At 39.5% G+C, this 27,116-nt stretch overlaps 3 protein-coding genes across 3 annotated transcripts; 1 reads left to right on the forward strand and 2 right to left on the reverse strand.

Annotated features, from left to right (window-relative positions):
* Positions 1 to 902: 902 nt before the first annotated feature.
* Positions 903 to 2,528, reverse strand: epd (ependymin). Its single transcript, XM_063487414.1, has 6 exons — positions 2,236 to 2,528; positions 2,014 to 2,045; positions 1,750 to 1,887; positions 1,476 to 1,662; positions 1,290 to 1,371; positions 903 to 1,178 (listed from the first exon to the last, which is right to left on the reverse strand). The coding sequence occupies exons 1-6, from the start codon at positions 2,309 to 2,311 to the stop codon at positions 1,052 to 1,054; spliced, it is 642 nt and encodes a 213-aa protein (XP_063343484.1). The 5' UTR covers positions 2,312 to 2,528; the 3' UTR covers positions 903 to 1,051.
* Positions 2,529 to 12,188: 9,660 nt separating this feature from the next.
* Positions 12,189 to 14,034, forward strand: LOC134636464 (uncharacterized). The gene is made up of 4 exons (XM_063486449.1): positions 12,189 to 13,041; positions 13,139 to 13,240; positions 13,535 to 13,726; positions 13,840 to 14,034. The coding sequence occupies exons 1-4, from the start codon at positions 12,874 to 12,876 to the stop codon at positions 14,029 to 14,031; spliced, it is 654 nt and encodes a 217-aa protein (XP_063342519.1). The 5' UTR covers positions 12,189 to 12,873; the 3' UTR covers positions 14,032 to 14,034.
* A 29-nt stretch (positions 14,035 to 14,063) lies between these two features.
* Positions 14,064 to 26,274, reverse strand: myo1ca (myosin Ic, paralog a). Its single transcript, XM_063486448.1, has 32 exons — positions 25,743 to 26,274; positions 23,064 to 23,222; positions 22,853 to 22,968; positions 21,983 to 22,181; positions 21,712 to 21,792; positions 21,401 to 21,580; positions 21,223 to 21,321; positions 20,918 to 21,025; positions 20,750 to 20,821; positions 20,539 to 20,658; positions 20,343 to 20,425; positions 20,093 to 20,198; positions 19,920 to 20,000; positions 19,741 to 19,832; positions 19,570 to 19,664; positions 19,399 to 19,445; positions 19,177 to 19,257; positions 18,958 to 19,063; positions 18,291 to 18,408; positions 18,102 to 18,215; positions 17,894 to 17,970; positions 17,568 to 17,636; positions 17,187 to 17,271; positions 16,929 to 17,088; positions 16,732 to 16,815; positions 16,492 to 16,585; positions 16,341 to 16,396; positions 16,125 to 16,260; positions 15,240 to 15,310; positions 15,061 to 15,158; positions 14,888 to 14,987; positions 14,064 to 14,775 (listed from the first exon to the last, which is right to left on the reverse strand). The coding sequence occupies exons 1-32, from the start codon at positions 25,758 to 25,760 to the stop codon at positions 14,749 to 14,751; spliced, it is 3,132 nt and encodes a 1,043-aa protein (XP_063342518.1). The 5' UTR covers positions 25,761 to 26,274; the 3' UTR covers positions 14,064 to 14,748.
* Positions 26,275 to 27,116: the final 842 nt, after the last annotated feature.

The following is a 27,116-nucleotide window of genomic DNA, read 5'->3' on the forward strand; positions in this document are numbered from 1 at the left end:
ATGCTGTCTAACTTCCCAATGAGGCAGGGGTCATTGATTATTGATAGTCAATCAAATCCTAACCTAGTGTTGTTGGGATAAATGCTCTAAGCTCTTTGATCAAGTAAGAACTTTAAGACTGAACTGGAATAAGTAAAAGGGCAAAGTTTGGATTTAGCTGGTAAAAGCTGCCCTATTTCTTCCACTCCCTGCACTGCTGAAGTTTTTCGGAATGAGTTATCAGAAAATAGATTAGTGGCCTACTGAATGAAAATCCAAGTAGGCTAAGTAAGTAAGTCAATAGATGTGTACAATGTTGTACATTTAAGCTTATTTTATTATGCTAACATACAAAGTAATAATATGTTTCTACTTTGTACCTTTAGGGGAATTTTCTGCTTTCTTACTACACAAAGAATGATTAATCAGTTTACCTCAGTAATACAATCAAAAGAGTTCATTTGGGGCCAGAATACATGTATTAATAGAATTGTGTTTTTCACTAATCACACTGGTACCCATTAAATTATATAGGCTATTGATTAACAATGATTATTGCTGTTGTAGTCATTCAATTCTTAAATTGTTCACTCAATGTTGGCAGTATCTTTACTATGAGATCTCCTATATTATGTAATATATTTTAATATATTTAAAAAGGTGTCATTTGTTTTAGACACATGGTTTTTGTTTTTTTGCTCCAGGGCAAAATTTGTACAAACTCAGACCAACAAGAAAAACATGAGATTTTTGACAGCTTTGACATTTTATTGTTCCATTAATCATATCTTACAGGTTTTGTAAGCAGGCCGACTTGGTAAGCCACCAACTGTTAGTAATTATAACTAATTCTAAAATCCATTTCACCTCTTCTCCCTTTACATCAACATGTATGCTTACAGTATGACGCGTTCAAAGCCATATCTTCCCACGGGTGCTGAGGGTGTGATGGAAACAGATGTGATGCAGTGCAGTGTCACAAGAAAAACTCACATAAAAGGAGAGAAAAGTCTATAGTTCTGGCAGGCCATGCTTGCATAAGGGGCTTAATTTTCTGCTGGTGAGGCTTCATCTACACAAACTCATTGAGGAAACCATTTACTGTCCCTTCAGGTGTGTCCTCCATAGGCTGTCCCACACAAAAGGAAGGCACCGCAAGGAGATCGGGGTCCTTGATCTCGTTTTCAATCTCCATGGTCCTGTAAGAAAGTGACAGAGATACTTTATGGGCATTCACTGTATGTTGTTTGCATCCCTGTAGTATATCGCTCAGATGTTAAAAAGAGCTGAAAAAAATCAACACAGCTTACCTGAAAAGGAATGATGTGGACTCAGTGAAGTAGAAAGTGAACACAGGCAAACATCCCTTGGTTACAGACATGGAATAGTGGCCTGAAAACGAGAACAGAAAACATTCAAATACAGTGAATATCACCACAGTTATACAGGAGCGTCCCTCGAATTCTCTCCTCTGTTTATAGCGCGTCACCCCCTACCTTTCTTGTCTGGCATCGATCCTGTCCATACGTCTAGCTGTAATCCCTCCCCTTCGATGGCTGCACTCCCAGAGTGTTCTTTAGTGGAAAACGTGGCATCATCGGGAATATCCAGAGGGTGCATGCTGCAGTGCAGCGTTTTTTTCACACAGCTCTGGTTTTTGCTTTCAATCTCGAAGAATATCCCCTGCCAGAGACAGACTTGCATGTTAAGTCGCTAAACAACTTCAAGTCATGTATTTACTTGTCGGCGTTACAGATTTAAAGCAGTTACCTCTTCGAAAAACATCAGCAGATCCATACTATGTGAAGCGTTTGTGGCGCTGCTCTCGTTTGATCTGAACCGTAGCTTCTTGCCCATTGAATCATAGGTGAATGCACCATATGCTTTCATTTCACCTTTCATTGACATCTAGTTTCATTCGAAAGCATACAGCGAGACACAGCAAGGGAGAGTTAAAGAGTTTAAAATGTCATGCAAGGATCAGGAGTTGATCTGAATGACAAATAATAATAATATATATTTTTAAAAACTTACCACAGACATGAATCCTGTCATATTGGGTGCATCTGAAAGATAAAAGTATGACAGTTAAGACCTTTCATATACTAACAAACATCAAATATAATTTGATCCAATACATAGACTGGAGGTTTGTGTGTTGTAACTAAAAAAAAATGCAGTGATTCTAAAAGATGCCTGAAAAATAATTCAAAACCCTTTTTTTTTAATGGATAGGGTAAAACTGCAAAGTCTTACGACAAGGCTGATGGTGATCTGCATGGGTGCTGGCGGTCAAGCACATGAAGAAGAATAGCGTAAGAGCTGCATACATTTTTCTGGTCTGGAGGGAATCACAAATTAATGTTCGAGATGGCAACAGCAACCAAAAACCCCAACCAGAAGCACATCTAGCTCTTGGTCAACCAAACAGCTGCTTTTATAGGGCTGGAAACTGGCACGAGACAAAAAGTCTGACGTAAAAAGGACCCAGGGTCATAACCCCCTGGACTTCTGACTTCAAGCTGTCCAAATACATTAGTTCTTGTCCCTGCTGGTCGGCACCCAGTGGAAGGGTTTTACTTTTCATTTTTGATTGTGCAGCTGTCCTGTGATGTTTTCATGCAATGTGTCTCTGGCTGGCCCCCCACTTTCAAAAGCACCTTTCAGAGTGTCATGTGTAAACAAAGGGTAAGACCAATCATGCACGGGGGATTATCAAGGCTGTGTCAGGGAAACAGAGTTAAGTATAGATGAAAAATGACTTTATGCTAAGTATCATAAGAGCTCCCTGTTTACAGTGATGTTGTGGTAAAGAGGAATGTAGGACTGTAGGTTGTAGGCCTAAGATTGTGAGTGGATTGACTGAGGGGTTGGAAGTGAAATGTGTTAGTTATGCATCCAATGTCTGTTAGGAACTGAAGCTGAACCAGGGAATCTCTATTCCTTAATGAAAGCTGACTGACATTTAAGACAATGTTAGAATCCTTTAAGCGCATTTCCTCTCTCTTATGGCTGGCAAGCCAAGGAAGCAAAAAGACACCTGGAGGTGGCTAAGAATCTTGAATGTGAACATTCAAGATCAAACTTATCAGTAGATTATATCCAGTAAAATGGCATTTTCTGTTTATATATATGGCCTGTGTCCTTTTTGGAACTGGTTTCACGTTCCTTTTTTGCATTTATCTGCTACAAAGCATCAAACCACATCATAGTATTTATTTCACAGTTTGTGTTGTTATGTCATGTTCATCATATGTTTGACAGCTACATGTAAATTATTGCATCCATCCATCCAGGGTCATTGGAGCCTATCCCAGATGTTTTAGGGTGAGAGGCAGGTTGTTAGTCTGTCACAGAGCTAACACACAGACACAGACAACCATTTGCACCCACATTCACACCTATGGGAAATTAAGGATTACCAGTTAACCTTTCCACACTAACTGCATGTCTTTGGGAGAAAGCCCACGCAAACATGGGGAGAACATGCAAACTCCACACATAAAGCCCCCAATGGAATTGAACTCAGGACCTTCTTGCTTTGAGGCAAGTGCTAACCACTGTGCTGCATTTTAAATGATATTTAAATATTTTTGATGTCAAAGCACTCACCTGCCATATTTGACTGTAGGGACAAAGGACAACTGATAGGGCCTTGCTTCTGTACAACCAGTAATGAATAAAAAAATCATGTTTTTTAGATTTGAGTCATGGTAACCTTTTAACTTCCACATGAGACACAGACAAAGGAGGGAAAAAAGCAGCCAGGTGTATGTACAATTTTACAAAAAAAGTACTAAATGTGTGACTGTGATGATTGACACCCCCCCCCCCCCCCCCCCCCACACACACACACACACACACACCACCACCACCACCACCAAAAAAACAAAAAAACACTCTTACCCTTATCTTTATACAAGTGATCCAAGCTAAATAGAAATCCTGGGGTGTGTATACTGGATCAACTGCAAAAGTCAGGGCAGAAACGTGTTGTTTTCACAGTTTCAGTGTGTGCAGCTGTCTGTTGTTCTACTTGCCATCAAAATTGTGTGTGTATGTGTGTTTTCATGCTAACATCGTGTGCACTCTGTCAAACAGGTGAGAAACATGCATCAATAACGGGCTTCTGAGAATATGAATCAGTGCATATAAAATACTGGCATACTTGCGTTGAAGTATTTATGATGTAGTGGTATGTTGGTATACTTTTAACAAGTAATCACTAAAAGCTCCGTAATGTTTATGTATATGATTTTCAGTGCATTTTATTTGCATTGAGATTTTCAGATTTCTTTTTAATATTAACCCAGATGAATGAATTCTCTTCTACTCTCATTTCAGTTTTGCGTGAAAACAAATCGTTGAATGTAGTTTTTATATTTTCAACTGACTCGACTTTTGGTAAGAACTAAAAAACCAGAACACTGGCAATAACTGTGTATTTTGTGCATTTCATTTTTCTTTCTGTCATTATTTTCTGATTACTGTTACTTTCAAATTCCATTTCAAATATAAATTTATGAAAACACCTACTTGTCTCAGAAGACTGATTTACGATAAACTACATATCTGGATTTCAGCTAAGCAGTTTGCTGTTTCTCTTTCAAAATAGGAAGGAAATGAATAACAAAACTAAAAGGATGCTTTATACCACAAACATTACAAACAACTCAACTCAGACTTAAAATAGATTGAGAGTAAACTGTGGGAATCACATGGGAAATTTAACATCACTGTTTGAAGGAACTATTGAGGGGGGGGGGAGGGGGTAATGGAAAATGAGGGAAGCCCTTTTCTCAATGCACTTCTTCCCCTTCTGTTCACAGTTCATGAAAGGCTCAGCACTTTCTTTTTCATAGAGGAAGTAAGCTTATTAATGACCTGCCTCACAAACTGGGCACTTTTTGTCTTGTAGTTTAGCTCTTAGTGTTTAAGGCTGTCCTGAGCTTGTCTGCAGAAGTTTCCTCTTTCTGCAGACAATCATCAAGAGACACTGAAGCCAGAATTAATCCCATCTTGTCCTGCTAGATTGAACTTGGGCAAAATAAGACCTGAAGGCTGGAAAACAAACACATACAATCTCAACAAGGTCCAAGAACTCCTTAAAGGAAAACTGAGCAACAAGAACAACAAAAAAAATCAATAATACAAAATATTATGTCACTTACTGCAGCAGAGAAAAACTAACATATATTAGAGTTCTCTGCAGACAGATAAACACCTGTCTATATTTTACTGGTCTTCCAAAGAAAGTCTTAATTATACCCACACGGCTAAACGAATCATGTTTTTATGACACACTGTAATTTAGAAATAGTTCACAGATGTGTAATAATAGAAGCTGAAGTAAAATAGCCTGGAAATGATATCATGAAATGATTCTACTGATCAAGAAATGTGTTTAAAAATAGTAAATATAAGATAATCATAATCAGAATACTTTATTAATCACAAAGGAAACTATGTGGTTACAGTGGCTCTAAGACAATAACAGCAATAGACTGAAATACATTAAATAACACAATATATTACAAAGTTTACAATATATATGAAATAGCTTTAATATATACAAATGGCTCAGTTATAAATATTCAGAATATTACAGAAGTGAAATATATATGATTGACAATGTCTTTTTTGTGTGATGCAGATCTGAAAGTTGCCGTTTTTATGTTTAAGTAAAAATATTTTTCAGTGATTGATACAGGCATGTACTCCGATGGTAAACAAGTGGATTATTTGCTGTCAGTGCACCATTCTCTTTCGCTCTCTCAATCTCTCAGACACACACACCCACAAACAAACAAACGCACACAAACAACATTTTCAAATTGAAAGTTCTTAGTTTTGTTTTCTTCTTCTTTAGTCAGATCCATATTTATTTTAAATCAACCCTCTACACCAAATCCTCACTCTGGTGTTAATACTTTGCATTATACGCCTGCTTTTGCAACATATTACACACACATTTCTGTTGATAAGCAGATGGAGCAAGATTATCCAGTTACTGAATTACAAGCATGTCTAAAATTCAAACAGAACTGGATGATGTGAAATTTACTAAGATCCAAAGTTAGATACAAATTTAATTTGTTACTTAAATTGTGGACTATTATGATTCTTCTTTGTTATTATATTTACACCGTTCTGACAAACCCTCTGCTGATCCAATCGAGAACCAATGTAGTCACGTGAAAAGAAAATATTAATTGGATTCTATGCCATCCTCCTGTGGAAAACTAGATGCACACTAACTGCTTCCTCAGACATTAAAAGGATAAGTAGCCGCTGGGTGCTGCTAATCAAATGCAGCGTGAGTGCCTGTGCAAAAGCAGAAGTTGGAACATTCAGGTGTGTGTTAACTCAATGCCACAATCCCAGGAGTGGACATCCTACCAAATTCACCCCAAGCCAAACTGCAAAAAACCCAAGAGCTACACCTTTACAGGCCTCAGTTAGCATGTTAAATATTACCGTTCATGACAGTACAATTAGAAAAAGACTGAACAAGAATGGCTTGTTTGAATGTGTTGCCAGGAGAAAGCCTCTTCTCATTTCTCTCTTTGTTGCATCTGAACAAACCACAGGAGTTGAGGAACAATGTCTCTTGGTGCAGATGTGCAGATGTCTGACCATAATACAAAGCACATCAGTGGAAAGAACTTGCAGCAACTGTCAAGCACGGTGGTTGAGGGGTGATGATTTGGGCTTGTTTTGCAGTTACAGGACTCCTCTGAGTATTCTAGAGTCAAACTTGAGGCTGTGATCCCAAGCACACTAGCAAATTTACAACAGAATGACCGAAGAATTAAGGTGTAGCAATGGTCCAGTCAAAGTCCAGACCTCAAGCAGATTGAAATGCTGCCGTGGGACCTTAACATAGCTGTGCACTGAAGAAATGCCTGCAAACTTCATGTTCATGTGCTTAGTTTTCACAAAACAGAGTCCTGTGACAGACTTCTTTTTCTCGTGACTGTATGTGTTTACAATAAGCCAAAATCTGGGTTTGCTGTTTATAGAAAAAGTTGAAAAACTGGAAGAAATTCATAGCAAAACTAAAAGGATGCTTAAAACCACAACTGCATGAAACACAAATAGGCTGAGAGTAAATTGTACAAAACGTGGGGGATTTAACATTACTGTTTCAAGAAAATAAGCGAAAACAGGTAATGAAAATGAGGGAAGCCCTTTTCCGACTTCACCCCTTCCCTCCCCGCTGACCACATGACAGTTCACAAAAAGCTCAGCATTTTCTTTTTCATAGAGAAGTAAGATTTTTATGACCGGCATCAAAATCAGACCACTTTATTGTCTTGTAGTTTTTATAAGCTCTTAGTGTACATGTCTCTATGAATTTTCAATAGTCTCTTTATGTAGTGACTGTGGTGTGATTGAGACACAGCGGGTCCAGAGGTTGTTACTGAGAGCCATCACACCACATTCCACACAACTTACAACTCTTCCCCAACCCTTATTCCCCGTGTTTTAACACAGCGGGCATGATTGCGGATGCCATGCAGGTGCGTCCGCACAGCACCGCAGTCCACGCCCCACCACAGTGACATTATATTCTCCTGAGAACCAGCCTTATTTTCTATGTCTTCTATAATGGACATTTGTTTTTGATCTATATCGTTTGACTCATTTGAGGTACCTTACTAAGTCTTGATGTACGAAATAGAGAACATCCTGGGCTTTCCATTGATTTCTCATGTGTTTGATGATGTGGATGAGGAAGGAAATCACAAAAAGGTGTAGTTTTTTCCACGGTTCTCAGGAGGATATTGCAAAAAGGCAGAAATCTATCATCAACCCTTAACACTGACTTACCTTGAAGACATCAATTGATATAAAAAGGCCAGGGTTACAGGGTTGGGTTGATACTCTCCATCATTTAGAGGCTCAAAGGAAATATTGAAAGTACATTTCCATTGCAACATGGATGAAACCCATTTATGCTCAGTTAGAATGTCTAAAAGACAAATGGGCCTGAATCCCCTTTAATTTTCTGCATCTAAATTCAGATACAAATTAAGTTACCACGTTTGGTGATATTGAAAAAAAATCCACAAATTTGTTACTTTCAGTGCACACTGTTACCATACTTCTTTATTATTGCTTTGATTTAATAAAATTCTGAAAAGCCTTCAGCTTGTCCGATGTGCTTTGGAGGGAGTGCTTACAGAAACTAAAAACAGAGCTCATAGATCAATGTCTCTGCACTGACTGAACTATCAGCCTTTGCAAAAGAATTAGATAAATAATGCTTATGAAAAGTTATAATAGTAACGTTTTTACAACTTAAACTGCATGGGCAAAAGCACCGAGCCACCCAGTTGTCACACCTACAGAAGGAAACGTTTCCATGGCCTTGAAGCTCCCAGCGCACAGTTACTGTGCTGATGTTAATAGCAGATGAGGTTTGAAACTCATTTATTTTTATTCATTTAGCAGAATGTTGGTGACTTTTGTACTACGCGCCTTGCACTTGGCGACTCCTCTCTCTTTATATGTGACTCTAACTTTATTTGGTCTGCTATGTGCCTGAGTTCCTGTAGTTCAACTTCACAGTATTACCACTTACTACTTACATCATGGGATATGTCTGAGGGAAGAAATTTCACAACATGACTTGTTGCAACAGCGGCATCCTGTTACAGTATCACGCTGAAATTCTGTGAATTCTTTAGAACGACTTATTCTTTCACAAATGTTTGTGAAGGCAGACTGCATGGCTTAATGCTACCCATGGCAATACGACTGAAAACACCTGAATTCAGAGATGAAGGGACTGTGTGGCCCAGTACTTTTGTCCATATAGCATAATGCCTCAATATCAAAAACAGCAAGGAAGTAGTACCATAGTTCGAAATGACAAGTGAAAAACTGTAAACCAGAATCAGAATAACTATATGAAGAGTTAAATAGTTTTACCTAGCCCTCATTTGTTTGCGCAGTTCAAAGATATTTTAGAGATTGTTCTGGAGTTAAACAAACCAACACTGATATAGAAGTTTAGCATATCCAGTCTGACTGTGTGAAATGTTTTTATGTAACAGCAGATACTTTAAATAAATGTAGGATAACCTGACATCTCTCTAGCATTTCCAAATTAAAGGAATCCTAAGGATCCAACATTTTAAATCTTTATACTGTATGTTTAACAAGACTCGGTGAAAAAACATAATGTGTAATTTGATTTATTGTAATCTTTGCTTTATAAAAAAAAATACAGTAGATGCAGAAAAAGAAAACCAGCCAAGTATAAATGCATAATTTCACAGTACAAAGTACAAATTTCAAAATCCCCACCATGAAGGTGCATGAAAGACTGGAGCGTTAGAAGTGAATTAACCTGACCCCACGAAAACATTCGTACCCCGTTTTTGTTATATACAAGTAATCCAAGCTAAATAGAAATCCTGGGGTGTTTCTGCAGTATCACTGTAAAAGTCAGGTCAGAAACGTGTTGTTTTCAAGACTACAAAGTGTGCAGCTGGCTCTTGTTCTTCTTTCTGCCAACAAAGTGTCCCAGTTGTTTCTATGAACTCTGTCAGACAGGTGAGAAACACAGGCCTGTACTTGTGCTAGAAGCGTCGTCAGTGGAGTCTAAAAAGGCCGCACAGGAGAAAGCCGGTCACATTTGGTTACAGCATGTTAATAACAGATTAATAACCACCAGCTAGTAAAAAAGCATAAACCAAAAAAAGAATTATTATGACTGTCTAGATAAAAACAACCTGTGGCTTCAACAAGCAAATTCACTGAAACCATAACTTAAATGCCAAAGTGAAACTGTCACACAACAAAGAGGTAGGGTGAAACCTCCTGTCAATAAAATTACTAGGGATAAGGAATTGTCAGAATTTTTCATAGTTTGAAACCAAATGCATATCAGAAATTTCACAAAAACATACCGACTCTGGAAATTTGTCTAAAAAACACTGTGTGAATACCCAAACCTAATTTAAGATCTTACAGAACATCTTTATGTTCCTCTTCAGAGTTGTTCCAAAAATGCAATTTATTTAGTTTAAGCTTGGTTGTTAGTAAAGCTGCCCATTTGAGTTTCCTCCACTGTCTGAAAGATCAATTTTACACAGAGTAAAACAACACAATAAAGCAAAGCTAAACTGTTAGAGAAAACACATTGGTCTGTCACAAGATAAAACTTGCTTCTGTACTGAAATTTACTGGCTGAAGTTAGGAAATTAGGCAGCAAGACAAATGAAAAACAGGTCTAAGCTAACTCATTAAAATCTAATTTAAAAAACTAAATGTAATATTTATGTAGAACATTATTTACACATGAACTAAATATATTGTGATGGGTCTCATGTAGCATTACCTTTTGAAGTTTGTCTTACACAGTTTCAATTGGCGCGCTGGGTTGCTGTGAAATGACTCTAGGAACATGTTTTTATATAGTCAATGAATTCTGCACAAAAACAAACCAAAAATAATAATCATGTGAGAATTATTTAAATCTGTGATTTAAAAAAAATGCTGTGTTTTGTATAAAACAGTCAGAAATTGAGTTAAGTTGCGTCAAATTTAAAAATTTAGCAGGCACGTATTTCCCGCACTAAAAAACACAAACAAAAAACAATCAGATGCACTTTCCATGGCATCCTACCATGCAAAACTATATTTGGTCCAATAACGAGGGATCAAATTTCAGCATGATAACAGATTACTGCTCCGGTTTTCTTTTCTTTTAATCTCGGGTGACTTCCAGTACTGAAGGCACTGAATTCATGTCTGGTTGGGAATTTACCTCAAAATCATTATCAACCCCTTTACAGTTAAGCAATTTTCTGGAATAGAACGCTGTTCTTTTAAAGCTCAAGTAAAATTTGAATGATTTTGATTTTTACTTGAAGAGACCTTCTGAACCTACCTGAAAGCTGCAAAATACCTCAAACCAGGCAGCACAAATTTCAGTAAAATATCATTAATTCCTAATTATTTTATTTATTTTAATTTTTTTATTCTTATTAGGAAATGCTGATATCAGAAACAGGTACCTTTAAGGAGGATACAAGGAGGATATATATACATATATATGTATATATATATAGATATATATACCCAATGAAAAAAAGATCCAGAAGTCTTTAATAGTAATTATAATCTGTGTATAGCTACAATTGTTAAACACTTTGCTTTAGCAGTGAGTGTGTGGGTTCCTGACTTGCGCTTTCAAGTGATGCAATTGATGAAATCATGGGTGTTTTTTTTTTTTAAATTGGTCTTTTTTTCCATCTTGTTTCCCTGACATTCAGTGAAACTGCTTGTTGTAACTTGTCCACATCATGAGACTGAAATATTCCCTAAAGATGCACAGTCAAAAAGTGTTCGATGATGTTGATGAAGTGTTTTTCCACCTTTCCCCTTTCCCGAGGTAAATTACTGGACATTTCAGGAATTAAGAAAGTTATGTTTTTATTTATAATGTAAACTAAAGGTGACACTGAGCATTGCGGTCAACTTGCCAGAGTGGCAGTTACAGCTCAAACAGATGATTTTTTTAAAAGTAGATCCTTATTCTCATGCTTCCTTTTCTTTTCTGTCTTATCCATTCGTCCATGTGACACTCAACTTTAAATGACCTAAAAATGGACAGATTTGTGAGTATAGAGTATAGAAATAGAAAGACACAAAGGAAAGCAGTTTATAAGCATGATGTTTACAAGCAGGGGGGAAAATAGCAAAAAAATAAAGAAGGCAGTCCTATTTTAGTTTCACAGTGAATGACTTTTTCTGAATCATACAGTTCACCACAAGATGCTGAGTGAGAGAGAGAGCGAGACGGCAGAGAGAGGAAAAAAAAGCAAAAAGTCCAGAGACCATGTGAAACCGAAAGCAAGAACATGTGAATATATAGTGTTTGTGAGTGCCAGTAAAGCATGAAATTATCTTGCTTCGAGTGGCACTACTCCACTACTCACTACTCCTCCAAGGTAAGCCCATGTTACACTAGTTTACAAGAGTCTGAGGGTGTTTGTGTTTTTCTGATAGATAGATATAAATATCTATATCTATATATGTGTATATATATATAGATATAGATATGTGTGGGTGTGTGTGTGTGTATATATATGTGTATATATATATATATAGTTATACAGATATTTTTTACTACTGAATGACACTTTGAACTATTATGTATATACACTATAGTGTTTATGTATGCTTAATGACTGTGCTGTCTTAATGTACATTGAACTGGGAGATCAGAGGACTGTTATCCTTCCAGTTAATAAGTGATTGACTGACTCAGCATGAAGACTGTTTTGCATCGAGAGCATATGTAACAACAAAAAGAAGAAACTTTTTTTTAAAAAGGAAGATTTTTGTTTCTTTTTTCTGCTGATTAATTTCAACTGAGTCAGGAAACCTGAAAGGGACAAGACATACAACGCTTCTAATTACAGGATTCCTGCATTGGCAACCACCTGCTGAAGTCAGTTTTATCTGTACTCAAGAGATTTGACTTCAGGTCTTTGCACAGACACTTTTAGGTGCAAGGCTGAAAAAGAAGAGGACATAGAAAAAAAGAGCTTCCTTTTCACAGTTTAACCATTTATTGGAATTTAAGAAAGAAAGCATATGGATGTCATGTGGCAGGGGATGACAGATGAGGCGTGGAATTTCTTAGAGAAATGTTGTTAAATTTCCCATCTGCCATATTCATTTTCTTCAGAAGTGTTACTTTCTATACATAGCAATTTTACAGGAAGTCCAAGTCAGCTTATTTTCCTTAATCGTTGGGAGTTTAAGCAGCTGCGCAAACTGTTCGTTCATTAGTTTATCCTATGAAGGCGCGTGTGGTTTGCACTGACACAAGTCGTAGATGATTTCTAACCTATAACTCTGGTCTTGTCTCCGATGTTTCAGATGACTGTTTGGAAAGCTCTCTTCCTCCTTTTTTGTATACTGGACTGCATGGAGCAATCCGCCTCATTACCAGTTGCTCAGACTAATTCCCTGTATCTTAATTGCTTCAAGCACACAAGGTCCACTCGAACTCGTGTGCAACAGCTGCTAGGGAAATATGTAAGTACTAAATTCAGTACTACTCCATGGTCTGACACTAATTGCTTTGTTTTCTCAGCTACAACTTATAAGTTATTGTTTTGTGTAATATTTATAGAAGGAGCAGCAGCTGGGAGACGGGCAGTTTGAGGACAGAAGCCGACACTTGAAGGACCTGCCCTCACTTTCCACAGAATTCTATCGGTGGATTAATCTGACGGTTAGTAAGTCCCTCTGTGTTTCAAAACACTTTCATAGAAAATCATTCTCTGATTAATTTTTGGTGTTATTCTGAGAATTTCTTGTCTTGACCTTTTCCATTATGAGGAGAACAAAAAAACAAACAAAAAAAAAAATAGAAAGAAACCTGATGACTCTGTCAGAATGTTTGCTTTTACAGAATAAAAATGCTTGTAAAAATTTGCATGGAATTCCCCTTTTTGAAACTTCAAGCACAGATGGGGTTGTGCAACGCTTCATTATGTAATCATGTGCTTGTCACTTGTGCGTTCAGGAGTGGGAACGACTGCATGCCGCTTTCTGGGACATGCAAACCTACTGGAATATGCTGGAGTGGAAGAGAATACAGCTGGAGAACGAGGAGAAAGATCAGAAGATGGTGCAGGATGCTCGGACAACTCTAACTCAGAACATCAGACACATTCAGCTGGACTTGCGGGACCTGATTAGCCAAGTTAGCACTCAGGTATCCACAGTCTTTTTACTGAAATCCACCCACATTTCATCATCCCACTTCCCTGTGGAGGAAGTGACACCAAAAATGGTCTGATATAAGATTTGTTTTGCTTTCTCCTCTAGATGAGCTCTTTGAGAAGCTCTTGGAAAAGGCCAGCAGCTGCTATGGCAAAAACACCCCTGAACCCAGCAAGCAGGTCCAGGACAGTATGGGACAGCCGAGTGGAAGGTTACATCATCCTGAGGGATCTGGACCTTTACCTCACCAAGCTGGCAAGAGACTTTCTTTTACTGGCTACGAAAATACAGTTATGACTCAAAACTGAAAAAAAGACAACACACACACACACACACACACACGCACACACACACACACACACACACACACACGCACAAAGTCAAAGAGGAAAAAGGAAGAAATAGTTGAACTGACTCTCAGCACTTTGATCAAACTGGAAAGATTGTGATATTTTTCATTCAAGTGTTTTTATTAACATTTCGTGAGGGGCTCTGATTATTGCGAGTCTGCTTTTTATTCCTTCTAATTTTAAGGGCTTTCTTGGGTATTTCCCAGAGTTTCTGTCTCACCTCTGACTGTAAGTTAGACATGAGCTTTCAGAACGGCGAGAATGCTTCCCAACATCCTGTTTTTCCACCCACGCCCTCGATCTAGTGGACTTTCCAAAGATATTTAGCTATTTATTGAAATATTTATTACAATGCTATTTATTTCAAAGTGGTTTATTTTAATTCTCTTGCAATATGTAATACAGTGTTTTACAGAAGACATTTTATATTTGATAAATATTTTGTATTTTTTTCAATAAAGAGTTACAGCATTTGAAATGGCGACTACTTCATGTCTGGATTTTCATCTTTGGTTATCAATAGTTAATGCAACACTGAAGATAATCTTGTTATAATGAAGGTGTACAGAATATGAATCAATAAGCACTCTGTCGGGCATGTTTTGTATTCTGTGGTTTTCTCCTGTAAGCTGCAAACTGATCGGTTAGCTGGTTTTCTGTGTCTTCATGTGGCGTTGATCTGAGGGGCAGTCTGAAGAGTGAAATCAGATCGAACACAGTCAGCTATCAAATGTTTTTGGTATCAAAACACCCCTCCCTGTCTGCAGGCTCCCCACATGATATCAGAGCAGCCGCTGACTCACCACTAGCAAATGTCCTCGTCTGCCTTTGGTCACTTTCAGCTCTGCGCCCCTCACAAAATCAATTATTCCTTCCTTGCCTCGGGCCACAGTAAACTGGATGCTGCGTGCCAAGAACAGATGATAAGTTGGACTGACGGTGACCACCACACAGAAGCAGTCAGTCTGAATCTTACCTGCCCGGGTTGATGTTGACGTTGTTGGTCTTGTTGGCCATCATGGCTAGTTTTGTCACCAGCTCGATCAAGTGGCTGCAGTGCAGCAGCAGATCCCCCTGTGGGAGAGACAGCGGGCTTTAGAGTGGCTGCATGGTTGCTTTTTTCCACAGAGGCATGACTGTTGTGTCCTACTGTACCTTCTGTTTGCTATCCTCCCTGATGATGTGAAGAACACACATCCCATCGCTGAGAGAGCTCAAAGCGATATCTGTTTCAAGAAAAAACACAAAACAAATCACTAAACGCACACTGAACAGTCACAATGTGCATAATGAAATACCTAGCAGTGTTATGGTGACCTCCTGAACCGTAACACGAAGCAAAAGTGCCAGAAACCTTTGATGGCCACTTGAGGCTAACTCCAAAAGCAAGTTATTCCCCGTAGACTCCGATCTTAAAAGTCCCCAACTTTACAACATCTTTTACAGTTTGGTGCAAAACAGTTTTGATCTCTGTGGATAGTTTTCCCCTATGATAACAACTGTATGGGGCAAATCATTCTTAGCTGATTCATATGCACAGCGGAGTTAAGTGTGTGGCCGTTATGAGTAACAAGTGTTCCTGCAGAGGCAGCTGCCTGCTAGACATCCCCTCTGTTGATTCAAGTCTGCAGAGAATTATCTGACTCATAACGGCTTCCCGTGTAAAGCCCATCCACGAATTTGTGAAGGTTTTTATTACATTGTTTTACAGCACTAATTAGAATACGTGTGTGAACTTGAACCTGTATAGTTTGCTAGCAGTAGCTGATAAGTTCACAGTCCACTTTATCATCCAAATATGGAAACTTCTGCTTTAGGGTCTCTAGAGACTGAGCTGAAGTTTCCAGAAAAAGCTGTTTAGATTTTGTGACCGCAGATGGTCGTTTAAAAAAAACAGAAGAAGCAGGATTTAAAACTGTAAAGATTCCTCCCTTACAAAAAATATGCATTTACAAGTGATGAATTCAAGAACATTATCTCAATAACTATCTCAATATACTACATTTGTAAAACTGTCCCCTTCTCAGGGCTGGTTTTCACCTCTCAGAGCTGTGTAGTCGATCCTCTGCTTGATCTTGGTTTTGTCCACCAACACAGCAAAGGTGTTAGTGAGGAGCAGCTGGCGAGGGCGCGGCTTGAAACCCCTCTTGTCATACTTTATGACTGAAATACCGTACTGAAAAGGACAAGGAGACACATTACTCCAAAGCAGCATTTATTATCGCCATCAGGCTTTAAAAAAAAAAAAAATCCTACCTGCACTTTGTCATTGCCCAGAGTCTGGACGACTTTGAGATTGATTTGCTCACGTTCTGTATAAAGCAGTAGAAATGCTCTGTGAATTTTTTATGCTTGCCAGTGGGTGGTGGATAACAAGTGCAAAGACAATGAATACATAAACGTGTACCAAGCCTGGAGTCCAAAAACAGCCTTCCAACACTCTGAGGGTAGCTGTCTTTCTGATCCTTGAAGATCTCACTGGCTACAACCTTCTGCATCATCTAGAGGACAAACAAAAATCAAGTGAGATTTAAATAAAAATTAAAACAAAACAACTAAATGAAAGCCAGTCAGATGCAATCTGACCATCTTGCAGGAAAAAACAACAACAAGATAACAGGTAGACCATCTTCTGCAATCAGTGTACCTGCTTCTTCCATTCGGGCTGGACTCTCCTGCAAAACTTTGTGACCATGTTCCGCATGTGCAGCCTCTGCAGGTGCTCCGATGCCTGTAGGAGACCATAGAATTAACAATGCAGACTATCTATTCAAATATCATATTATCTGTGTGCAATGATCTTAGACAGCAGGGGGACTCAATTTGAATGTGGGGTTTTTGCACCTCAACGAGGGACGGAGGAGGTGTCGGCCAGGATTTGTCCAAAACACTCTTGGGCAGGTTTTTGCGTAGATTTTTCAGGAAGGAGTAACGAACATGATCCAGGAAATAGTCATTCTCAGGACCGTATTCCTCATGACGGTAGATGAAGCCTTTAATGAACCTGGAAAAAAAAAATGCAAAAATCGTGATGGAAATTATTAGATTTTGTAAAATACAGCACCAAAAACTAGACGCCAAAACAAAGTTTCATTCAAGCACCTGCGAATTAAGTCAGCAGCCTGGCGACGCCTTTTAGCTCTCCTGCGTGCTTTCATCCCTCGCCACCCCGACTGGATCACTATCACTATATATATACACACATGCACGTATGAACACCAAGACAGCTCTTATACTCAGCCAAAGAGAACACCCCAACGTTAGTGCAGCAGACATATAAAGTCAGTTTAGACCCACAAAGGAACGCTGGGAAAATGAAACAAAGCTGTAATGCAGATTTATGCATTTGTACCAAGCACGTAGTTCCAATGTAACAATACTATACAAACACATTAAACACTTATATATTCTCATTTTAGGGGCTATTCTTTAAGGAGAAAGGTGGCAAAGTATGAGAGCGCCAACAGCTGGAGGTGGTCTGACCTGCACGTCTGATGCGTTGGTACTTGGCTCTCTCTCTGTAGCCTCTCCATGATGTCTGCAGGGTCAGTGCTGAAACATGAGGAATATAGAGTTTTATTCTTGTGTACTATATTTACTGCATACCTTATGATTGTGTTTAAAATATGTTCATTTTGATGATTAAAGTCAGGAGCTGTTTCACTAAAACCTCCCAAAAAGTTGAAGCTTCACATCTTTGACACTCTAAACTCATTAGAAGTGTGTTTCATGAATATTTGCATCACTACCTTATATTTTATTTCAGTTGTGATGCCCTCAGTTTGATAATCCTTGCTATTGCTGCTTACCTATCTCTGGCTTTTTCGCTTCTAGAGCATCTTCAGTATTGAAAAGAGTTTTTGGAAAACGGATGAAGATTTTTGATCTGCAGAAAGCAGCCAAAAAAAAAAAAAAAAAAAAAAATTGTGATCAACACAAAATCAGTGTGCCTTTCAATGGACACTTATTGCAGTTAAGTGTGATTAAATGCCTTGCATACAACATTAAACAAATTACCTCCCCAGTTTGTACTCTTCATCTTTGTATCCCAGGTGCTTAACCAGTGTCAAAACTCCATCTGCGAGTCTGCCATGCCAGTTGGGCCACGTCTCAGGACACAGGGGCTTATACCTAAGAGCATTTATGAACGGTTACAATAAAAGAAGAATGAACATAAAGTAAACAGCCACTGCAACTGTGAACTACCGCTGCAGGAAGGCTTCAAAGCGCCGACGATATGCAAAGCCAGCTCTCCTGACCCTCAGGTTTTCCATCAGACCCAGGTACTTCACCTGATGTCGAACCAGAACTTCATCAAACCTTCCTGCAGGGACAGAAACCGTATTTATTAGTAACAAAGAAATATTTCTGGCCAATGATATGAAACACAATCCACACAGCAGGATAAGCTTCATTACATACATTAAGAAGCTGGGGGTTTTATTTATTTGAAATAAAAAGGACATTTTTATTAAAACAGTTGCAACTAAATCAAAATTCCTTTTGTTAGATTAACTTATAAACATCTGTAATCACATGCTAGTTTGTTGTTGAATCAAACAAAACACATCTTCCACCTTTACTATTAGAGTGTTTAAGAAGGTATTTCCTTTTCTGAGAGGTTTTGATTGAGAGCGACATTAAGAACGGGAAATGTAAGAAAAGAATTAGGTCAAACATAATTAGTTTATGAATCACCAACTAAACATCATTTCTAGTTCACTGCCATGTGACAAAACTGAGAACACAGCAGCCAGTGTTGGACGGGTAACCTTTACACTGCTTTTCTTGATCTGTATTTAGAACCTTCTAATAAAGCCTTTATTTGAGACCCATATATCCCAATTAATATGACAGGATGTGAAACATGTACCTGGCTGTTTGGCGTCATTTGGTTTGATACAGCGCACGTAGGATGGCTCTTTAGACCTGAGGATTTCTGTAAGTTTCATCAGGCTGTTTTTGAACTGAGTGGCAGCCTAAATGATCAATAAAAGAAAATTAAATGACGTGAAATTCTCAGAGTGTATTTTCTGTTTTTTTAAATCATGCCTACAAATGATCAACATAGAGAGTGTGACTGATTTGTTACCATCTCTGGGCGTTTCTGGTCTATGACTTCCTCTCTGCGGAAGCAGTGACTTAGGATCTGGTTGTCTGACTGGCACATGACCTGAACAGAGACCAAACCACAAAACCACAAGTCTACATTAGATGCCCCCCCTCTTCCTCTTCACTCAAGCAATGGCAGGAGACAGAGTGGTTTTCAAAGGTTGTGGTGAGGCTCTACCTTGTCCCTTTTCACTATCCTCACCTCTTTCAGGTTCCTGTTCAGCAAGTCATTGTTCTTGTCGAGGAAACCTGAATGGAAGCAAAAACACGGTCATTGAGGAATAGGCTGTTTGTGAATCATCCTCTCTATGTGTTGTCTCATAACAGGAAATGTAAGTATGAATACACTATTGATCCAGCCTTAACAGTTTACCATTGACATTGTAGTTGACCTCTCCGGCATAATGCAGCAGTCTGAACTCCTCCCTGCTCATCACCCTGCGAGTCTTTCCATTTGCCAACTTGTGCCTGAAATAAACACACACATATAGATTTACTCACATATATTGTACAGTACAAGTCTTTGATATAAGATGATGCTTACGTGACAAAATGGGGATGGCCGCCCACTGTGTCCTCCAGTTTCTCTAAAAAGGAGACATCACAAGTTTCTCCGGGCCTTAGGCACTCCTCGTCCTGTAAGTTATTCACACTATTTAATTTCTCAAAAAGGGAAAGAGAAATAAATGATCAAAGATGCAAACTCAACGCTGTTTTACGCACCAGAATGGAGATGATGCCTTTGTGCTTCTCTTCTATCAGGTCACAAATGATCTTGTTGTCAAAGTATTGCACAGTTTCCCACTGCATGTGAAAGAAAAGAATGTAATGTTAACATTGAAATTCAATATCAATAGCTGTTTCACACTGACTACGCAATTAACAGCTGTACTCACTGCAATTCCTTCTGTCTCATATTCTTCCTGCTCAGATCTGAGGGTCAGCTCTATAAACAGCTGCTGGAGCTTCTCATTGCAGTAGTTGATGCAGAACTGCTCAAAACTGCAGGCGGGAAACTTCTTTTAAAACAGAAGAAAACTACCACACATTGCAGGGACAATGAAGGCTACTTTTGACAGCGAAACCGGTTGACGAACTGCGCTAAGAAGCAGATGACGGTGAAAAGGAAAAGAATATAATCCATACCTGTTGTGCTGCAGGACCTCAAAGCCATAGATGTCTAGAAGCCCTATAACTGAGGAGCCTTTGCTGCTGTGGTAGATTTCATCCTGCACAGCATATGCAGTGCACATCATTCAGTCAGAGATAGAAGACAACAACGGCCTCACAATAAGATGGAGGAATTTCTCTTGTTATCTTTAAGTTGTTACGAGTGCTGCACCTTAAGAGCCAGCGACTGGTTGATCTTCTCCACCAGCCACGTGAAGGTCCGACCATACACAGCCTTGGCTAAGGCGTCACGGGCAGCCTCCGCTTGCTCAAAATTTAGTGGGGTGATCATCTGCATAAACATAAAAACAGCCCAGTAAAAACTCCCAAAATGCGCATCAAACAACTGAAAACCTAAGGAGTGATGATGAAAAGATGATGACCTCCTCTCCCTTGGCTGTGAGTTTCTTGTGAGTGAGTGCCTCCCTAAGGGCTGAGCCATCGACACCCAGCAGCTGGAGAACAACAACACATCTGCTCTCAGTCAGGCTGTTTTGTAAGATTTCTAAGCATATTTAAACATCTGTCAATACTAGCGGGATTGTACTGACCCTTGCAAGATTAGAAATCTCAGTGGTGATATAGGTTTCACCTTCCTCCCCTTCCCCAAACTGCGTGTTTCCCAGATGGAGAACACTGGCGATGATATTCAGCAATTTCTGAGGTGGGAGACAGAAAGAACAGCTGGCAACAACCTCACAGATGAACAATTTGTTTTTCAAATGCGTTGATGATGATGTAGTGTTCAGAATAGCATTGTTTATAGCAAAACTGTCAGAAAAGCGCTCATTAAGGATTCCAGTGTTGCAATGATATAAAATGATTTTAACATGGTAAAACTCTGACTGTTACTGACCTGCACTTCTTCTTCTGTGAAGCCAATGACAGGAAGGGCCTTCATCACAACCTTCCAATTATTCTTGTCACTTATGGAGCTGACTCTGGGACAGTTCCCCTGAAAAAAATTTTTTTAAAATGATGCCGCAACTAATGGCGCAGACAATTTGTAATTCTTGAAACTGTGCGACACACACCTTAACCAGATAACGGTAGTTCTGGGGGTTTCTTTCCAGGTTCAGTGTGCTGAGTTGGTCATCTTCTCCTCCATCCAGAAGCTGATAGAAGATGTGGAAGTTTCTCTCGCCGTGGTTCTGGTGTACTACGCGAGATTTCTCCAGCAGGTAGTTTAGGATGTGACCACCCACCGGTGCCCCCTTGAAGAGGTTACACAAAAAGATGAGAGCTGAGAGCAACTATTAAACACAAGTTTTCTTCTAGAATTGTTGCTTTTCGATGCTCTGATGACTGATATGATGTTATCCATTATATCAGTTTTAGTGTTTACCCTAAAGTCAAACTGGACATCCATGTATTTCCCAAAGCGGCTGGAGTTGTCATTCCTTAGTGTTTTTGCATTGCCAAATGCCTTTGCAAAAAAAAAAACAAAAACAAAAAAACACAGGAAATTAGAGAGAGGAAGTGAAATTAAAAGAAAGAATGCAACATAAAATCACACACTCCCACAAAAATCCCATATAAAAATAACAGATAAGTCAGATAATATCATGCACTGCAAATACAGGCTAATCAGCTTGAAAAGCCTAACTTTTAAATACCTCCAGGACAGGGTTTGACTGTAGCAGGCGGTCACCAAGTGCAGCCATGCGATCATTAGTGGGGCAGGTGACAGCGTAGTAGAGGAGGATCTTCTTGGAGGTCTCTGTTTTACCTGCTCCACTTTCGCCTGATATGAGTATACACTGGTCTTTTCTCTCGGTCCGCATGGCCCGGTAAGTGTTGTCTGACAAGGCATAGCTGAGGAAAAAACAAAAATGCAGGTTCAGCTACAGATCAACATGCAGGTAAAACACAGCAGTGGAATAAAGTCACACAAAAATCAGTGTAGATCCAGAAAACCCAAAGCAAATACAGAGAGGTTGTTGTTCCATCTGCAGTAATTTGTATTTGGTAGTAGGGATCTGTTATGGGACTTCCCTGACCGTATGTGTGCATATGTGGAAAGCTTAAGGTAGGGAGAGCAGTAAGACTACTACTATGATTATAAGTAGCTAGGGTGGGTTTCCAAGCAGCTTGTAAGGGTTGCTGCAGCTGTAGGGAGCTAAAAAAACTTGAATAGCAAGATGAGATTTACGGATATGTGCAAAAAGCAAGCTCAGATCAGCCAACTTTACATAAAGCAACTTTCAGCTACTCTGTTATTCACAAATGGTTGGCACAGCGAGTAGCTCCACATGATTAATTTTATAATCACTTTATAAATAATATATAATATGTCAAAAATATCATTTTAGTTCATAATTATCTGCTTATGTGATTTGCTTTCTTCTCATCCTGACTGAATATTTAGGGGTTTTTGAGCTGTAGTCAGACAAAAGGCAAAAACTGAAGCAACATTTAGTTTTTGTTTGGTGTTTATCAAACTGAAACATTAATAAAAAACGCCTGAGGACCCTGAAGTGACTCACATGTGAGGCGATATTTCGTAGAAGCTGACCCCTCTATAACGATCCATCTGCTGCTTGGAGTAAATCTCTAGCTCTTTGTACGGGTTCATCGACACCAACACTGAGCCGATATACGTCTGACATCAAACACACAGGGAGTAGACACCACGTTCAAGTTATGGCTTATCACATCACGGGAAATGTTTTCGAAAATATGAAGAAAAATTATTACATAAATGAGGTTTTCTCTGAAGCGCCGCCGCAGGTTTTCTATGAAGGCTGCCTCGCTGTTGTAATTTTCCAGCAAGACAAAGTCCTGCACCCCAACCCTGTCCCGGGCAGTCAGCGCACTCTCCATGACCAGACGCACTCTTCCCTCAATGTCCACCTCCTACACAGAAAAGGAGAAAAAGAATCGTTACAAACGTACATGGAATGTGAATTTCTCTTCATTCTTGAGTCGCTTCCTGCCTTAAATGGCAATTGAAGACAGGTTTTTAATCTTTCTTATAAATATCTAACATAAGCAATTACATGCTGCTGACAAGCAGGGGGCACAAAAGGACAATTCATATTTCCAGCTTCACCCAGTAGTGAACAGGTTAATACGCAACGCACAAGAAAACAATAATTACCACATGATTTTGATGGCACAATATTTATTTCAAAACACTTTCAAAATGCCAGGGCAAATGAATCAGGCCTAAATCCCCCAAGCGGCGCTCTCTAAAGTTTACAGAGTGCTTCTTGGCTGTGGAAACAAGTCCTGCAAGTGCACAAAGAAGAACAGTTCCACCAAGCATGCCAAGATTAAACAATGAAGACATTTAAGGAATCCTAATGATAAACAGACAGGATAGACTCCTCTATTTTTCGACAGAGACAGTGTATTATCATGTGTGTACACAGTACACAAAGTTTTATATCACCAGATGGGGTTTAACTAGAAAAATGTGTGTACATGTCAACCCCACTGTGAAGATAAACATCGTAGTGGAGACAGGAACGAATTACTAGCGAAGTTCTTAGATATGCCCTAAAGTCAGATATAACATACACACAACAACATGCAGTGTCATGCAAAGAGATAAAAAAAATGTCAGCAGTCATTACTTACTGATGAGAAATATCCAGAAAAACACTTGAGCGTATATTAAATGCACAATATACCACAGCCAGACAAAAGGTGCTCTATGTTCGGTATCAAAGGCTCATTTAAGAAACAAGCCCTACTCTTTCACATTCATAAAATACAAGCAGTAAGTGGAACAAAGGGGTTAGACTTCCACAGGACGTTTGTTTTTCTTGAACGCAACAGCCTCTCAAGGGTCTCATTTGGCCGGCCAACGCTGCTAAAAGGGCATTATCTCTGACCACTTCATGCAGGAATATCCTTAAAAAAACAAGAGGACAACAGTGGACGACAGCCAAGAAGTGAACGCAAAGAAGTCACCGCACACTTCCACTGCAGCCCCTCCTCTCTGCTTCACCTTGTAGTGTTGTTTTCCCACTTGCAGGTGGGCTTCCTACAAAAAGCAATTACTGTTCAAAGTCAGATTTTCCAAAAGGATATGTCTCAAGAATTTCAGGGTCAGATTTAGGGCATGCTTTCAGTGATTTTGATGCAATTTGACATTCTACTCATTATACCCATATAAAGACAAGCAATGAGCAGTGCAGACAAAAACTTATCCTTACAGTACTTTTAACAAAGGGAGTGCAATGACGTAGCAGGTTTTCACTTTTCAAATGTTCTGCAACAGCTGTAATGAAAAGTGCCTGGATAACACTTGTTTTAGCACTTAGGTTACAGTCAGTGTATGAGGTTGCAACTCATCACATTCTGTACAGTGTCACGGGGTCTTCCACATTATTGTGAAACTCAAGAGTTCATCTCAGTGTGTTCTCTCGCTGTAGATGACTGGGCCACAGTTGAAGCTCTGGGCTTTAACGGACTTGCTTTGCCTAAAGCTTTCATTTCAGCTTCCTTAGCCCTCATACCTTAAGAGTTTCTGTGCTGTGGAGTAGCTGCTGTGCTCAGAGTACCTGCACAGTGTCCAGCTTGAATTTGTAAGGATCTTTTTTAAGTTATGTGTTTTTGCTTTCTTTCATTACAGGATTTTTGTCAACTTTATTGATTAGAGGCCTCATTCAGTACTCTTCTTTGATACCAAAATCAGAAAGATTCCTACCACTCGTGTTGGAGGTAATATGTGGTTCAGTTACGTTAAGGGCTATAGGACTGGGATGGAGATTTAACCAGAATCAAGTGTAATCCCTGTAGCTTTGTTTTCTGTGAACTGACCTGAGGCCTCCTTTTTACAGCACCTTGAGTGTGATCTAGCTGATGGTGCATGAGAGCTTAATGTAGGATTTGACTCTGAGTATCAGGGAACTTCTGTGAAATCTGCAGGTTTGTGGGTGCAGCTGCAGCTGCAGTAAGAAAGTTAACAGCAGGACTTGGCCCTAGGCCTCATGACTAAGCTCTGCAGGGCCAACTTCATTTCGGATTGTCTTCCTTATAAGGCATGCCCCACCACTGTCCCAGGGATAAGCAGCAGTGGTACCATGGTGGGCTCCTGACCAAAGTTGTGCCAGCAGGGATATGATGGAAAAATAGCGTTTATGTTTTTTTTTTTCTTTTATCCGGACTGCTTGAGTTAAGGCTTACACAAAACCCCAAATATACACTGACTCATACACAGGAAAAAAATTCCAAGTGACTCATTGTTCTGTTTTGCTTTTCCCCCTCTGGTGTCTCCATGGCAGAAAGAGGGAATAGGTTGATCGGATGTCGACTTTATTGTATCAGTACAGAAAATGCTTAAACATAGCCACAAGTAACCACAAATCGCGAGTAGGTGGACTGCAATAACAAGGAAAATAAAACAACGAGCATCATGGACCTTACCCTGGCTTGGTACCTCATCCTGTCCTGTTGTTGCTGGAAGAAGGTTGAACTGGTGGTTCCCCCTCAGGCTGGTGCTCCTCCTCCTGTCTCACAGACTTCTTAAACGCAGCTTCTCATCCACCTCTGCCCATGGGCAACACAATTAGGCAACTTTACGTCTTACCCTTCGGTCACTTTCTCTGTTTCTCTCTGCCTTGATGTCTCTTCCGTCACGTCTTTGCGCTTCCTTGCTTGACTCCCCTGTGCACACACACTTAGGCCAAAACACAAGCGGCTCCTCTTGTTTGCACCTTCAATTCATCTTGTCCATGACAGGTCAAAGTAAATCACCGCCTCTCCGTGATTCCCTGTCCTTCCTTCTGAACTATTCTGCATGAAACAAGGGCAGGAACTACACTCACACGTCACTCTGAAAGAAAAAAAAAAAAGAGTCGAGGGAAAGTATGCTGTTGGATAATGAGAAAAAAAAGAGGGCCAGAGAAAACAGAGAGCGGAGAGAGTTAGGAAAAACTTGCTAAGAGCCCCAGACTAAAAACATGTAATCACTGTGCAGCTATTAAGAAAAGAAAAAAAAACCCAGAAATCACATGATTGGCCCTTAGGACATTCTTTCCTTCCCTCCCTGTTAGTTTGCTCCCTCCCTTTTCTCCCACAAGCCGAGGCAGATTCACATGGGATGTGAATTATGGAAGTGTTTCACCAGCAAGACTGCCTGTCTCCTAGTGGCTGTCATCCACTGCTGACGAAATAACTTACACCATCATAGAAATATCACCCTGCAGATAAATTAATCTGAAGTGTTACATTTCCCATCTGTTTGCTTTTCCTGGCAACAACCACAACACAACACATTTTTAACTTAACACTGACTTAACATATGAGCCGTGCGCATGAATTATCAGATTCCTCTCTTATTATCCGCCCTCCTATTCAAGGCATTTTTTGTGTGTGTATGCTTTCAAGGCCACATCACCTTTCTAACAGAACAGCACCCTCCTCTGGTTCCCCACTCCTCATCTTTCCTCTCACTTCACTGTAGCTCAGTCTGTTTCCATGCCACACCCACTTTCACATGCCAGCATCAAATATCCAACAGAGAGGAATCTGAATAATGCTGCCCAGATGGGAAAACCTTTTACCTTTTTTTTTTCTTCTTACTCTCAATAGTGCTTAAAAGGAGATAAACAGCTTTGTATAAGCAGTAAACACAAATACACCAATTTTAAACCAATCAGCCTCACCTCATAATGCAGAGGTCTCCCTTACGCTATCAGAACAGCTTTGACGCTTAAGGATGTTGATATCAAACCTCAGCCTAAGCATGTGCTGTGGTTTTTGATTCTGGGAGTTGGTGGGATTCTTTGTGTCCTGTGG

Source organism: Pelmatolapia mariae, linkage group LG10_11 (assembly GCF_036321145.2).
Source record: "Pelmatolapia mariae isolate MD_Pm_ZW linkage group LG10_11, Pm_UMD_F_2, whole genome shotgun sequence".
NCBI lineage: Eukaryota > Metazoa > Chordata > Actinopteri > Cichliformes > Cichlidae > Pelmatolapia > Pelmatolapia mariae.

Excerpts from the sequence above, each read along its gene's own strand:
- epd (XM_063487414.1), bottom strand. The coding sequence starts at position 2,311 with ATGTATGCAGCTCTTACGCTATTCTTCTTCATGTGCTTGACCGCCAGC. Across the intron at positions 1,888-2,013 it reads TGACAGGATTCATGTCTGTG|ATGTCAATGAAAGGTGAAAT; the intron begins GTAAGTTTTTAA and ends GAATGAAACTAG. Across the intron at positions 1,663-1,749 it reads TGCTGATGTTTTTCGAAGAG|GGGATATTCTTCGAGATTGA; the intron begins GTAACTGCTTTA and ends TGTCTCTGGCAG.
- LOC134636464 (XM_063486449.1), top strand. The coding sequence starts at position 12,874 with ATGTTTCAGATGACTGTTTGGAAAGCTCTCTTCCTCCTTTTTTGTATA. Across the intron at positions 13,042-13,138 it reads AACAGCTGCTAGGGAAATAT|AAGGAGCAGCAGCTGGGAGA; the intron begins GTAAGTACTAAA and ends TAATATTTATAG. Across the intron at positions 13,241-13,534 it reads ATCGGTGGATTAATCTGACG|GAGTGGGAACGACTGCATGC; the intron begins GTTAGTAAGTCC and ends TTGTGCGTTCAG.
- myo1ca (XM_063486448.1), bottom strand. Across the intron at positions 20,426-20,538 it reads ACCAGTCGCTGGCTCTTAAG|GATGAAATCTACCACAGCAG; the intron begins GTGCAGCACTCG and ends TATGCTGTGCAG. Across the intron at positions 20,199-20,342 it reads GAGGTCCTGCAGCACAACAG|TTTTGAGCAGTTCTGCATCA; the intron begins GTATGGATTATA and ends TCCCGCCTGCAG.